Source organism: Helianthus annuus, chromosome 1, assembly GCF_002127325.2.
Source record: "Helianthus annuus cultivar XRQ/B chromosome 1, HanXRQr2.0-SUNRISE, whole genome shotgun sequence".
Taxonomy (NCBI): Eukaryota; Viridiplantae; Streptophyta; class Magnoliopsida; order Asterales; family Asteraceae; genus Helianthus; species Helianthus annuus.
The window spans coordinates 28,961,172-28,974,983 of record NC_035433.2 but is presented as its reverse complement, the minus strand read 5'-3'; the positions used below and the strand labels follow the sequence as shown (position 1 = coordinate 28,974,983).

The 13,812-nt window shown below is 35.6% G+C and overlaps 1 protein-coding gene across 1 annotated transcript; it reads left to right on the top strand.

Annotated features, from left to right (window-relative positions):
• The first annotated feature begins 3,141 nt into the window (after positions 1-3,141).
• On the top strand, positions 3,142-6,691 carry LOC110944607 (cysteine-rich receptor-like protein kinase 15). Its single transcript, XM_022186264.2, has 7 exons — positions 3,142-4,006; positions 4,618-4,764; positions 4,861-4,982; positions 5,071-5,281; positions 5,613-5,850; positions 5,927-6,074; positions 6,152-6,691. Exons 1-7 carry the CDS (start codon positions 3,178-3,180, stop codon positions 6,458-6,460), a joined length of 2,004 nt encoding a protein of 667 aa, XP_022041956.1. The 5' UTR covers positions 3,142-3,177; the 3' UTR covers positions 6,461-6,691.
• Positions 6,692-13,812: the final 7,121 nt, after the last annotated feature.

Here is a 13,812-nt window from a genome sequence, read left to right as displayed (position 1 = left end):
TCAGTTGAAGTAATAAGTTAATAAACCATTGTCTTGAGTATGAAATGAGAATGCAGGTATTTTTTTAACGTCGTTATCAGGGTTAAAGAATTTGGAATGCACGAATGTACACGGAAAGCTTATTTGTGGGGATTAGTATGGGAAGAAGGAACGCGGACTGGCTATTGATTACGTATGTCTAGTTTAGGAATGATGTCATTGTATCTAACCGATGTATATGTATGTGGTGAATGCAGGTGGCGTGGACTTAGCATCATTACGGAGAAAAGAAGGATTGAAGATCGAGTCAAGAGCGAGGGTTGTACGGGAAGGATCGGTCACATAGTTTGACAAAAAAAATAGGTCTTGAAGTATTAATATAACGGGACGTGGTAAATCCTTTTTAATGAGTGTATGAATTTTTGTATTTGAACCTTCCTATAAGTATTATGTCTAGTAAAGAACGAAATTTTTGGGCTCTTATTTTCCGTTTTGTCGTATTTTAAGTTATTACACGTTAGTCTTATAGGGAATTGTTCTTAATACGAACGGGTCATGCCCGAATTTTGTTAAATAATAGTATGATAATATTCCCTTTTGGAATGTGAAATTTGGGCGTTACAAACTCTGCTCTGATACCATGTTGTTTGGTATAGAGAAGAATCCTTGAATTGGGTTTGAATTGTATTGAGAATTGTACATTACAAAATTAGGGATACACAAAAATGGTGTTTATATAGACCACCATATTACACACTAGCCCCTATACTATTTTTCCTTTCTTTCCGACAATAGCTTTAATCTTAATACAATAATACTTTAATCTTAATACAAACCATTAGGTAACAATTACGGAAACAACGATTGATTTTTCCCTTGAGAATGATGCCAATGAGAGTATCCTTTTCTACACAAGGAGACAACATCAATAAAGTAAGATTTTGTGACTTAAATCTACACAAGAAGACAGCATCAATAAAGTTAGATTTTGTGACTTAAATTGCAGTCTTAAGTGATAAGGTTCTTGATAAGGTGCTCATAGCCACAAACCAGCTGTTACTTACGTGATGTTGGCATAAGTAATGATTTTTCAAGAATAGGCGATTTTTTACACATTTGGCTCTTAAGGGAAGTTCACAAGTTCAAACTCGAGTGAAATAAGTATTTAAGGATTATTAGTGTAAATATACTGAACATCTCCCACTCATATATAGGGAAATGATATATCGAAAATACATTAAGTTAAACAAACATAGAAAACTTCATCTCCACCTCAATCTAATGTGATCAATCGTTGCTATTAAAAAGTGTACATAAAGTTACTTTTTTCAGAGAATGTTAAAGTCTGACAAAACGTGTAACAACTTTACACTTTTCTCTCTACTCACTCCTCTTTTCTCTCTCCACTGTTACGAAAAGTGTGTCAGTGTCAGAAAATATTGAAGGTGTCAGTAAAAATATTGTTGCGAAAAAAATGTAACACGTGGCAGCATAATTGTCCATCCATTAGGTTTTCAGAGTTTTTTTAACTCATATGGAATTTCTCCCTATAATTCACCGATATATATATATATAGGGTTGAGTTCATTTCAGAACTCTAAATAACTACACCCTATATATATATATATATATATATATATATATATATATATATATATATATAGGGTTGAGTTCATTTCAGAACTCTAAATAACTACAGAACTTTCAGAACTCCTAACAAACAATCATTTTATATATAAGTTTTTGTATTTAGGATCTTTTTATCATCTATTATATGTATTTCTTTGATTACATACATGTTAAAAGTAGTTTACATATGTTTAATTGCCAAAATTATATATATGTGTCATAACTAATTACATATATGTAAAAAAAACTAATTTAAATATGTGTAATTATAAAATTACATATAAAAATGATAAAATTACTCTTATCATGTATGTAATCGTAAAAATACACATAATAAATGATAAAATTATCCTAAACATAAAAATATATAAATAAAAAGATTGTTTATTAGGAGTTCTGCGAGTTCTGTAAATATTTATGGTTCTGAAATGATCCTGACCCTATATATATATATATAAAACAAAATATCTAACATGTATTTATTATTATTTTTGTGAACGGTGAAAAAATTCAATAAAAAACACATGGTTGAAAAAATGTTAAGTGATTCCTAATCAGTCGGCTGGGGAATCGAGAGTAGGCATAGACAGAGAGTACTTGGACATGTTAATATATAAAAAATTAGTTTTCGAGAAATCATATATATGTCAAATGTCATAACCTTACTAATATTTATAACAAAATACGTGAATATCAACTTAAATAAAAAATTACATGTTCAAATAGTAAATTATTTAAAAATATTGATATTCATTCTTTTAAAACGATATTCTTTAACCTGATAGACACAAGAATTGTGTTTTGTTATTTTTTAAAGTCAAACTCTGCTCGAGTTGATATGTTAGATCTGATAATAGCCAAGGGTGACTACGTTTGACCGATTCCGAATAAGTAGGCAGAGTTGAAAAAACTTGACTCGGTAGCCTATCTTTTAGCGGTTACGTTGGATGTTCACATGCACCAAAGTGTAAAATACAGTTAGAGTTAATTACATAGTTAGTCCCTGTGGTTTGCACAAAATAACATACTTAGGTACTAATAGTTTAAAATCACCTTCTAGGGTATTAACTTTTCATTTTGTAACGTTTGGAGGTATTAACTTCTAGGGTATTAACATAGTTAGTCCCTGTGGTTTGCACAAAATAACATACTTAGGTAATAATAGAATGTGATTTTAAACATACAAATAACGTTAATACCTCCAAACGTTACAAAATGAAAAGTTAATACCCTAAAATGTGATTTTAAACTATTAGTACCTAAGTATATTACTTTAGGCAAACCACAGGGACTAACTATGTAATTAACTCATACAGTTGCAAAAAACTTATAATTACATATCGGGACCACGCTATAGTGACTGTTAGCTTCACTTGGTTTTTCATCCACATGAATTCTGTTGATTGTTGTCCTCATCTCCTAAATTGATTCTTGACACGATTTTTTTTTGCTTTTTGGAGAAAATTCGTTCCACTGTCACTTTCCATATGCACAAACATGATACAAAGGATCAACGACAAAACCATGAGCATATGATTTTTAAGTGTGCCAGCCACCTTCTTTGTACGCATGTGTCTTTTCTTCCTTCCTTCAAATATATATGCTTATGCCCACATATCATTTTACCAGATTGATAGCATGTTAGTTTCAATTCTCTTCCTTTGGATGCCTATTCTGATCTTCACAGCCACTGCATACGATTTTAAAACCAAATACTGTGAACTTAACACCACCAGCCAAACAAACAACACCATTTATTACTCAAATCTCATCCAAGTCCTTGACTCACTTGCTTCAGAATCCAACTTAGTTAATAAGCTATTCTTAGCCAAGAGTACTGGAATTCAACCCGACATAGTCTATGGCCTCTACCTTTGTCGGGCTGATGTTCTCCCAAACGACTGTCGTAATTGTTTGCTCGATGCCCGTGAAGATATCAACACGACATGCCCTTTGTCAAAAGTAGTCGTGACATGGAGGGACGTCTGCATGTTACGTTACGCCAATTATTCAATGGTCTCGGTGATGAACTCTGCTCCTTTTTTCGAGATCTGTAATGAAGTTAATATTTCAGAACTGGCTTCAGAGCAAAATCGGTTTTCGCAAGTTGCTAATAATCTTATGGGTCAACTATCAATACGTGCATCAAATGATCTAAAAAAGATGTTTGCATATGATGAAGTATCATACAATGATACTGAAAAGATTTACGGATATGTCCAGTGCACACCAGATTTATCGGGTTCTGATTGTAGTAAGTGTCTTCAAGAGAGCATAGATCGTTTGCGCCCATACTGTTATGGGAAAAAAGGGGCAAGATTGGTGGCCGCGAGTTGCAATATTAGATTTGAGATCTATAAGTTCTTACAATTCACAACAGCCTCATCAGACAACCCGGGTATAGTAAAATCAGTTTCATTCTGCTTCAGTTGTGAATGCATTGTGTAATTTGATCCGGCCTATGTGTGTTTCTTAAACTCCATTGTCTTTAGAACTACAATTGATAATGGGTTTCACAAGATTTTTTCATGATGGTAACATGTTATATTAGGGGAAAATCATCAAAATGAACTAATTGACTAAAAAAAATTAACAAAATGAACAACCACTTTAATTTGGTTCTTACCAACATAAACAAAAGTGTCGGATAAGGAAGATAAACTTTAGCCGCGGCTTTACGTATGGTCTCTTTTCATTGGCATGTAAAGAAAACATCCGCTAAGGCTGAAATCTAGACGATGCTTTTTTTTAAAATGCTCAAATCTAGTATGCGCTCTTTTAGATTGCAGCTAAAAAGGGTAGATAAAATTTTAGCCTCCGGCTAAACTTAGCCCATGCTTTTCAATATTTTGTGCCAGCGAAAATGTAGCCCACGTTTTATAAACGTAGCTGGTGGTGCTAATATATTGTTGAATGTTGTTTCTAGTTGTTTTCCGGGAAAAAAGTACTCCATTCGATTGTTCAAAACGAAAGGAGAAATCGTTAAAAAAGTATATGTTTAACATGCAGCGAAAAAGAAAATTCCATCAAAAATAGTTGCAGCAATTGTAGCTACATTTAGTGTTTTTGTTGTCACTGCGGCCATATGCTATTTGTTCATAGTCAAGAAATGGTTTCGTCCTATCGCAAGCAGTGATTTACAAGATAAATATGCAGGTAGGAACATTATATTTTCATTTTAATGATTAGACTAGCAAAGATACTTGGGAGAAGTTTCTTGAACTTATTTACTATCTCTTCCTTTGGATATAGATGAAAGTGATATAATAGCTCACGAATCTTTACAATTCGAATTCGGCACAATTGAGGAAGCCACAAACAATTTCTCAATTGAGAATAAAGTAGGCGAAGGTGGGTTTGGTGAAGTATACAAGGTACGAAATTGTGTTTACACTTATCATTTCGTGACGAAAGATTTTATTTTTCAATCTACAAATCGACAATGGTTTTATTAAATGACAGGGAATTCTTGCTAATGGGCAAGAAGTTGCTGTGAAGAGGTTATCCAAAGGGTCTAGACAAGGCTCATTGGAGTTCAAGAATGAGGTCGCATTACTAGCCAAACTTCAACACAGAAATCTAGTCAGACTTTTAGGATTTTGCCTTCATGCTGAGGAGAGGATCCTGATTTATGAATATGTTCCTAACAATAGCCTTGACTTCTTTTTATTTGGTTAGCCTCAAAACTATATGCTTAGTACATAACATTCCACAAGTCTCTTCATTTGGTTAGCCTTGACTTCTTTTTATTTGGTTAGCCTCAAAACTATATGCTTAGTACATAACATTCCACAAGTCTCTTCATTTGGTTAGCCTTGACTTCTTTTTATTTGGTTAGCCTCAAAACTATATATTTTATCAATTTTTTTTTGTCAATTTTTATCCATTTTTTGTCAATTACCCAGTAGCTCACTTAATCTACTCATTTATTCTTAAAGTGAGGTATACTTTAATTATCTTTGAACCAATCTCTTTCTTTAAAATTCACTTTCATTGATGTCTAGGTCCTACAAATGATGTGAAATTGGATTGGTCAACGCGTTACAGAATAATTGGAGGAATTGCTAGAGGAATGTTGTACCTACATGAGGATTCGAGATTGCGATTTGTTCACCGGGATCTCAAAACTAGCAATATACTATTAGATCAAGAAATGAATCCAAAAATTTCAGATTTTGGAATTGCAAGGATTGTTTGCGGAAGTGAAGAACAGGCAAAGACAAGTAGGATTGTTGGAACTTTGTAAGTTTCCTGACTTCCAGATTAAACCATTTTGGTTCATTTCTATTATTTTGACTTTCTATTTTGCTTTTGTAAGTGGGTACATGTCACCTGAGTATGCAATGCATGGTCACTTCTCTGTGAAATCCGATGTGTACAGTTTTGGTGTATTGCTTCTTGAGATTATCAGTGGAAAGAAAAACACTCGATTCTTTCAATCTGGTTACACGGACCTTCTATGCTTTGTGAGTACACTCGTTTCCGTGATGGCAAAATGATATATATCCTGGTTTGTTAACTAACTATTGAATATACTTTCTAGGCCTGGAGTAAATGGAAATGTGGAGAAAAACTCGAGATACTAGACACAAATATGGTTGACTCAAGCTCAGAAAATGAAGCCTTACGTTGTATCAATATTGCCTTATTGTGTGTCCAAGAAGATGATGAATTAAGACCATCAATGGCGTCTGTAGTCTTCATGCTCAATAGTGACTCAGATGCATTACCTGTCCCTCAACATCCTCCTTTTGTATCTGGGAAAAGAAGTGGACATACAACATCAGAGCTACAAGAATCAGTTGTTTGGCTTACCGATGCTTCCCTTATTACTGATGTTCATCCTCGATAAACAAAGACATTAAACAATTTTAGTTAGGTGTCAACACCTATTTTATGTGTGAACGTCTATGTTGGAGAAACATTGGATATAATCCTATGATCATTAGCTTTTGCAGGTGCATAAGGTAATGATGCTTTTACAATACTTTTGATTCATTCAACTCTATAGTGTATTGTAAATGATCAAACTAATTGTATCTTTTGAATGCCTTGTCCAAGTTATAATTTCTTTTATATAGTTTATCATTTTGTTTATATATATATGTGCGTGTGTGTGTGCGTGCGTGTGTCACACCCTCAAATTCCACATGCAGAGTTCTACCGCGAGACAAGTGACAAACCAGGATCACAGTCATTAGTTATATTGAACAACCACGATATGAGTTTAAAAAATTTCCTGTTTGCTCATTCATGAGAAAATATTGTTTACACAATTGAGTTGTGGAAGCGTAAATAATTATAAAATCAAATAGCTAATGTAACTAAGGCTGAGTCTAAATATTTGATGAAATCAATGCGACTCCATGATGCATCCTAGTCCTGATGTGCGACATGTCACTAGGTGTTCGCAACCGAAGCTAACTGTGTTATACGTTGTTTGCCTTATTACCATGTCTATCACTAACAATGATGGAGTGTTAGGACAATTTTACACCCGTTCGACCTCTACCAGTCGGGTTAGCGCGACTAACGTGTGACAAACGGCAAAATAACCGGTAATTCCGTACAACTTAATCACTGTTTACATATACAATTACATGCATTAGACTGAATTTCGATATAATTGAGTCTTACAAGTCTAGCAATCCCAGGATATACATTTACATTGCAATGCATATCACATCATTGTATTCGCCGCGTCGCGATACGGTACAAACTATGTTAGAAAACGTTTGTTGACAATGCGAACACACCATTCATGCGAGGAGCGTTCCGGTACTCCTTGAAATAACAAAAATAAGACAAGAAATCATATCTGACATGATTAGTATACAAAAAGTAGGAAAAAATGAGTGTATATAATCTAACTTTCCGGAAAAAATGCATAAACACTAAATCGCCCGATCTGATATACAAAAGTTACCAATTTCCAAAAGGGTCAAACTATCTGCACACATTGGTTGGCTATCTACACACTTAGGGTTTACCTACGCTGTGTATAGACCTATACGCAACGTATAGGGTTACCCCTCTACGCTGCATATAGACCTATACGGAGCGTAGGTAAGGGGTAGGTACACGACCAGACAGTCAAATCTAGTACCATGTCATATCAGTCTGACACACGCTGCGTATAGGTCTATACGCAGCGTATGTACATAAAGTAAGACGCTGCGTATAGGCCTATACGCAGCGTATGTCACATAGATTTGACACAGATACGATGTTGTCTAGGCACGTGAATAAAGCTATACGCAGAGTATAGAGCTATACGAGGAGTATGATTGTAAATTCAAAAGTCTATTTAGCCATGCATCTCTGCCTTCGACTTCAATCATCTCCTAAGTTGGTTCAATTCCTTTCTTCTGTATATCTTAATTTCCCCTATATCAAACATAATATTGTTAAACTGTCATCATTTTGGGACGATAATTATTTATGTAATCGCTATTCTAATGACGCATGGGGAGTTAATGATGCTAATGAGGAGGAGGAGGTTGTGTCTGGAGTCCCTGTTGATCAAAAACACAGTTTCCAGACTTGAACGAGACTCCGACTCCACCTGTTGATGAACCAAATTACCCGGCTCATCAAGTGTATCCAAATTACAGATACAGGTATGAATCTCCATACGTGCAACAACGTGGATACGGTGTTGAGAATGCATCTGTTGATGAACCATATTACCCGACGCAGCAATCGTATCCGAGTTACGAATACGGGGGTGAAGGTGGATACGGTGGATACGGGGGTGAAGGTGGATACGGTGGATACGGAGGCTACGATGGATACGAAGGATATGGTGGATACGGTTATGAGCCTCGTAACACACCACTGTATGATGTTGTGAACCATCTATCTCGGGCAAATCCTTTTTAAATACAGGAGGTATCACATTAATATTTGTATTATTCTTATAATAATTATTATTATTATTGTTAAAATTATATTGTTATTGTTATTATTAATATTATTGTCAAAATTATATTGTTATTGTTAATATTCGTATTTTGTTATAATTCTTAATATTATAATAATTATTATTGTTGTTAAAATTGTTATAATTATTATTATTGTTATTATTATTATTATCATCATTATTATTATTGTTTTTATTATTATTATTATTGTTATTATTATTATTGTTGTTGTTATTGTTGTTATTATTATTATTATTGTTAAAATTATTATAATTATTATTATTGTTAAAATTATTATAATTATAATAATTATAATTATTATTGTTATTATTATTATTGTTATTATTATACTTATTATTATTGTTACAATTATTATAATTATTATTATTTTTAAAATTATTAAAATTATTATCATTATTATTATTATTATTATTATTATTATTGTTATTTTTATTATCATTATTGTTAAAATTATTATAATTGTTATTATTGTTAAAATTATTATAATATTATTGTTAAAATTATATAACTATGGTGATAATTATAAGAGTAAACTGCCATTTTGGTCCCTGTGGTTTGGCCAGTTTTGCCACTTTAGTCCAAATCTCAAACTTATTACATCTGGGTCCCTGTGGTTTGCATTTTGTTGCCATTTTAGTCCAAATTTCAAAAACCCCATTTTTTGACTGTTACAACCTCCTATTTTGTCCTGTAGTGCAGGGGCATTTTGGTCATTTTGCTTTTTATTTTACATTTTCTTTATTAACATCATCCCCAAATAAATAAATAAATCATAATCATCATCATCATCATCATCATCCCCAAATAACTGACTTTCTCTCTTTTCTCTCTAAATCGATCAGATCTAGATCCACGATGCTCTCTAAATCGATCAGATCCAGATCCACCATCGTCATCGTCATCTCCGGCGTCGTCCCTACTGAAACTCAGATCCACCATCGTCATCGTCATCTCTGTGTTCCCCTCCCTCTATCATGTTTCTCTCTCGTTCGGCTCTCTCTCTCCTGTTTCTCTCTCTCACTCTTTCTAGTGGAATGTTGTTTAAAGGAGATGGTGTTGTGATGTAAGAGAGAGAGAGAGAGGTGTGGTGGTTGCAGGGGGTGCGAGAGGGTGGTGGTGCTTGGCGGCGAGAGGGGGGTGGTGGTGCTTGGCGGCGAGAGGGGGTGGTGGTGGTGGTGGCAGGTGGTGGTGCTTGGTGCGATGGTGATGACATGTCGTTTGTTGATTTATGCAAGGTTACTTGAATCTGTGTTGGATTGGTTTTTATTACTTGAATCTGGTGGTTACTTGAATCCGTGCTTTTCCGCAGTTTGGCATGGCAGAATCGGAGGAGGGCAAGTGCGCTTGTAACCTCTGTTTCCAGCCATGGCGGTTTTGATTTGTTGTTGGAGCCTCGTTTCTTTTTACAAATCGGTTTTTGATTTTCTTGAAGATGATGTTCTTGATTTTCTGGGTTTTGATGATGATGTTTGATGATGTTCTTGAAGATACAGATCTGAGCCTCGTTTCTTTTTACAAATCGGTTTTGTTTTTGTGATGGTTTCTGGTTTTGTTCTGGGTTCTTGATTTTCTGGGTTTTGATGATGAAGTTTGACAATGTTCTTGATTTTCTGGGTTTTGATGATGAAGTTTGATGATGTTCTTAAAGATAGATGTTATTAATTACTGAAATGTTATAATAAATTAACATGGACCAAAATGCCCCTGCACTACAGGACAAAATAGGAGGTTGTAACAGTCAAAAAATGGGGTTTTTGAAATTTGGACTAAAATGGCAACAAAATGCAAACCACAGGGACCCAGATGTAATAAGTTTGAGATTTGGACTAAAGTGACAAAACTGGCCAAACCACAGGGACCAAAATGGCAGTTTACTCTAATTATAATTATTATTATTATTGTTATTGTTATTAACGTAACTTTCTTTTTGCGTTTCATGTCTCTAACTGATTTGAAGAATTGGGTACAAGCAACAGGAAAGGAGAATGGTTACGTAATTGTTACCCGCCGATCGAAAAAAATTGGCGGTACTACGGGGATGGTATGGCTTGTGTGCGACCGTAGTGGTGAGCACCGTAGTAAAGAAACAGTTAGGAAAGCTGGTAGCAAAAAAATTCGTTGCCCATTTTCATTACTCGCTATCCGGGACGTGACGAATGACAAGTGGGAGTTAAAACTGGACAACGTGAACCATAACCACGAACCTACGACGAGTCTGTTGGGCCACGATTTTGTGCGAAGATTTACTGAAGTCGAATACAAGCTAGTGGAGCAGCTAACTGCTCATACATGGAGCCATGTAACATATTTCAAACCCTAAGAAAGCGGTTTCCCAACAACCTGCATGTTTAGAAAGACATGCAAAATGCGGTACAAAAAATCAGAATGTCACTGATGGACGGAAAGACTCCTATTCAGGCACTGGAAAGCGTACTGCATGATAACCGATTCATTTACGACACCCAAAAGGAACCCAACACAGATGTCGTAATAGAGCTTTTCTTTGTTCATCCTCATTCAATCACTATGTGGCGTGCATTCCCGCACGTGATGTTGATCGACGTGACCTACAAAACAAACATCTACAACATGCCATTTGTCCAGGTTGTGGGTTTGACGTCGACCAACAAGTCTTTTTGTATCGCACATGCCGTTATTTGCAAAGAACGAAGGGATAACTTCGTGTGGTGCTTGAGCGGATCAAGTCAATGTTGCATGAATGTATGATGTCGCGTGTGATAGTCACGGATAGAGAGCTAGCCCTAATTAAAGCGTGTGCTAAAGTATTCCCGAACGCGTCTAGGTTTCTATGCCAATTTCACATCAAACAAAATATATGTAAACATTGCAAGCAAGGGTTCAATAAATTAGATTAGGAGAATGTTCTGTCGTACTGGCGGAGAGTGTACGACTCTGCTTTAGAGCCAATGTACAAGTACAACTTGAAGAAATTGTATAACCGACTCGTGGTTGTCAACCGAGAAAGTAAGTGTTCCTTCAACAAACGACTCACCCAATCTATTATATTTTACACACGCTTTTACATTTCATTATTTTATTTTGCAGGGGTCTTTAATTATGTCTACGAACACTGGCTCAAAGACTATAAAGAAATGTTCGTTTGTGCGTGGACTAATAAGTGTCGCAACTTTGGTCAGCGCACCACCAACAGAGTTGAGAGCCAACACGCAAATTTAAAAAGATACGTTACGCGCGGGGGTTCATTGGAGCGAATAGAAAGATGCGTCATTGATATAGTTGAAACTCAGTACGGGGAAATACAAAAAAGTTTCACCGACAGCATCGAAAAACGATGAACCACCACAGAAACCCACAGTTGGACAACCTACGTGGAAAGGTTTCCCATACAGCACTTGATTTGTTGGAAGGAGAGCTAACGAGGAAGTTGGAGGTGTTGCGGAAACTTAACGCATCATGTGGTTGCCATATGTGGCTTAGTTGTGGGTTGCCATGTGCTTGTAGGCTGGAAAACTACAAACGTACAGGTAAAAAATATTAAACCTACAAACCTTTTGTTATTTAGTACGATTTAGCTGTTTCTCACATCGTATTGACTTAACTGTGCAGAGCGTAAGATACAACTCGACGACGTAGATGTATTCTGGCTTAAGGTTGACTTACTACCGTGTAAACTGGTAGATGAGGAAGTCGATGTTGTAGCAGAGCTCAATAATGTGCGGCAACAATTAGAGTCGCACTCCCCCGATCAGAAAAAAAGTTTGCTTTCAAAGATAAAAGCGGTTTTAACCCCGAAATCGTCAACTAAGAAACCACCGATCGTCCAGCAAAATACTCGCGGTCGGCCTATATCAAAGAAAGTACAACAAAGGCTAGATGAAGTTGCGTGGTTGGACGAAGCTGCGAGAAACAACTCCTATGGCGTGGACAGCAACGTATATACCGCTTGCCCAGAATATAGGTACGATTTACCCCGACACAGCTCATACGTACCGTCAGAGGGCTCTCGTGGAACTGGTTCGGTTGTAAAGTCTGAAAAACCTAAAATGCAACGAAACCGTTCAACGAGTTCTAAAAAGAAGGAGACGCATGATGATCATGGTTTTCCACTAATAAAGGGGGACGAGGACTTGTTACCCATTATGAGGTTTAAGGATCAAATTCCATCAGACTTTCACTCTTACATATTGCGTATACAAGATGTGACCCCAGACGGTCATTGTGGGTATAGGTCTGTGGCTGTCGGGTTAGGTTTTGGGGAATACGTATGGCCCCGTATTAGAAATGATCTACTACTTGAGATTGACCATAACGAGCCGCTATGGAAGCATGTATTCGAAAGATATGACGAATGAGACTTTAAACAAATACGTAACAGCATCGAATGGCATTCAATGAAAGGGTGCCCTCGATGTCACTGGATGGAAATGCCCCACGTAAGGCTTCTCGTAGCACAAAGGTATAATATCATCCTCCACGTGCTAAGCATCGAAGGGAGCTCTACCTTCTTCCCGTTAACGGATGCCCCACTAGATCCACGACCTCAAGCGATAACGCTCGTACATGTTTACGGGGGACACTTCATACATGCTAAGTTGGAAAGAGACTACCCCATGCCTACACTGAGCCCATTGTGGTTGACACATTGAACAATAGCTGCGAAACGGTGGGAAGAAATGTATAGACCGCGGTTACAACACTACTACGAGATAATCAACCCTAAATCAAACTCAGATAAAGACAAAGACAAAGACCGGAGTTTAAATCTTATCGAAGATTAAGCGGAAACTTGTACTTTTGTTAATTGTAGAATTTTTATAATTTATAAAATTTGTATCATTTTTAATTTTTATAATTCATAATATTTGTATCATTTTTAATTTTTATAATTCATAATATTTGTATTATTTTTAACTTTTATAATTCATATTTGTATCATTTACCAAATAATATTGTTTTTTTATAAATAAACATGGAAATACCCAAAATACACACAATTAATTTTATTTTATTTTTTTATAAATAAACAAAGGAATACATAAAAATACAAAAACTAGACCTTTATATACGAAGCGTATAGATCCCTATGCAGCGTATGAAAAAAAATGACAAAACTACCCCTGTGTTTGGCTTCGTATAGCCTCAACACAAGGGTAAAATGGTAAAAAAAACACTTTATATACGCATCATATAGAGCCATACGATGCGTATATAAAAGGCGAACAAATTCCCCCCCAAATCAAACTTTCACAGTTTAAATATGTTAAATTACTGTTTTGCC

Coding starts and splice junctions, on each gene's coding strand:
- LOC110944607 (XM_022186264.2), top strand. CDS start 3,178: ATGTGTCTTTTCTTCCTTCCTTCAAATATATATGCTTATGCCCACATA. Junction 5,282..5,612: donor CCTTGACTTCTTTTTATTTG/GTTAGCCTCAAA, acceptor ATTGATGTCTAG/GTCCTACAAATGATGTGAAA. Junction 5,851..5,926: donor AGTAGGATTGTTGGAACTTT/GTAAGTTTCCTG, acceptor TGCTTTTGTAAG/TGGGTACATGTCACCTGAGT.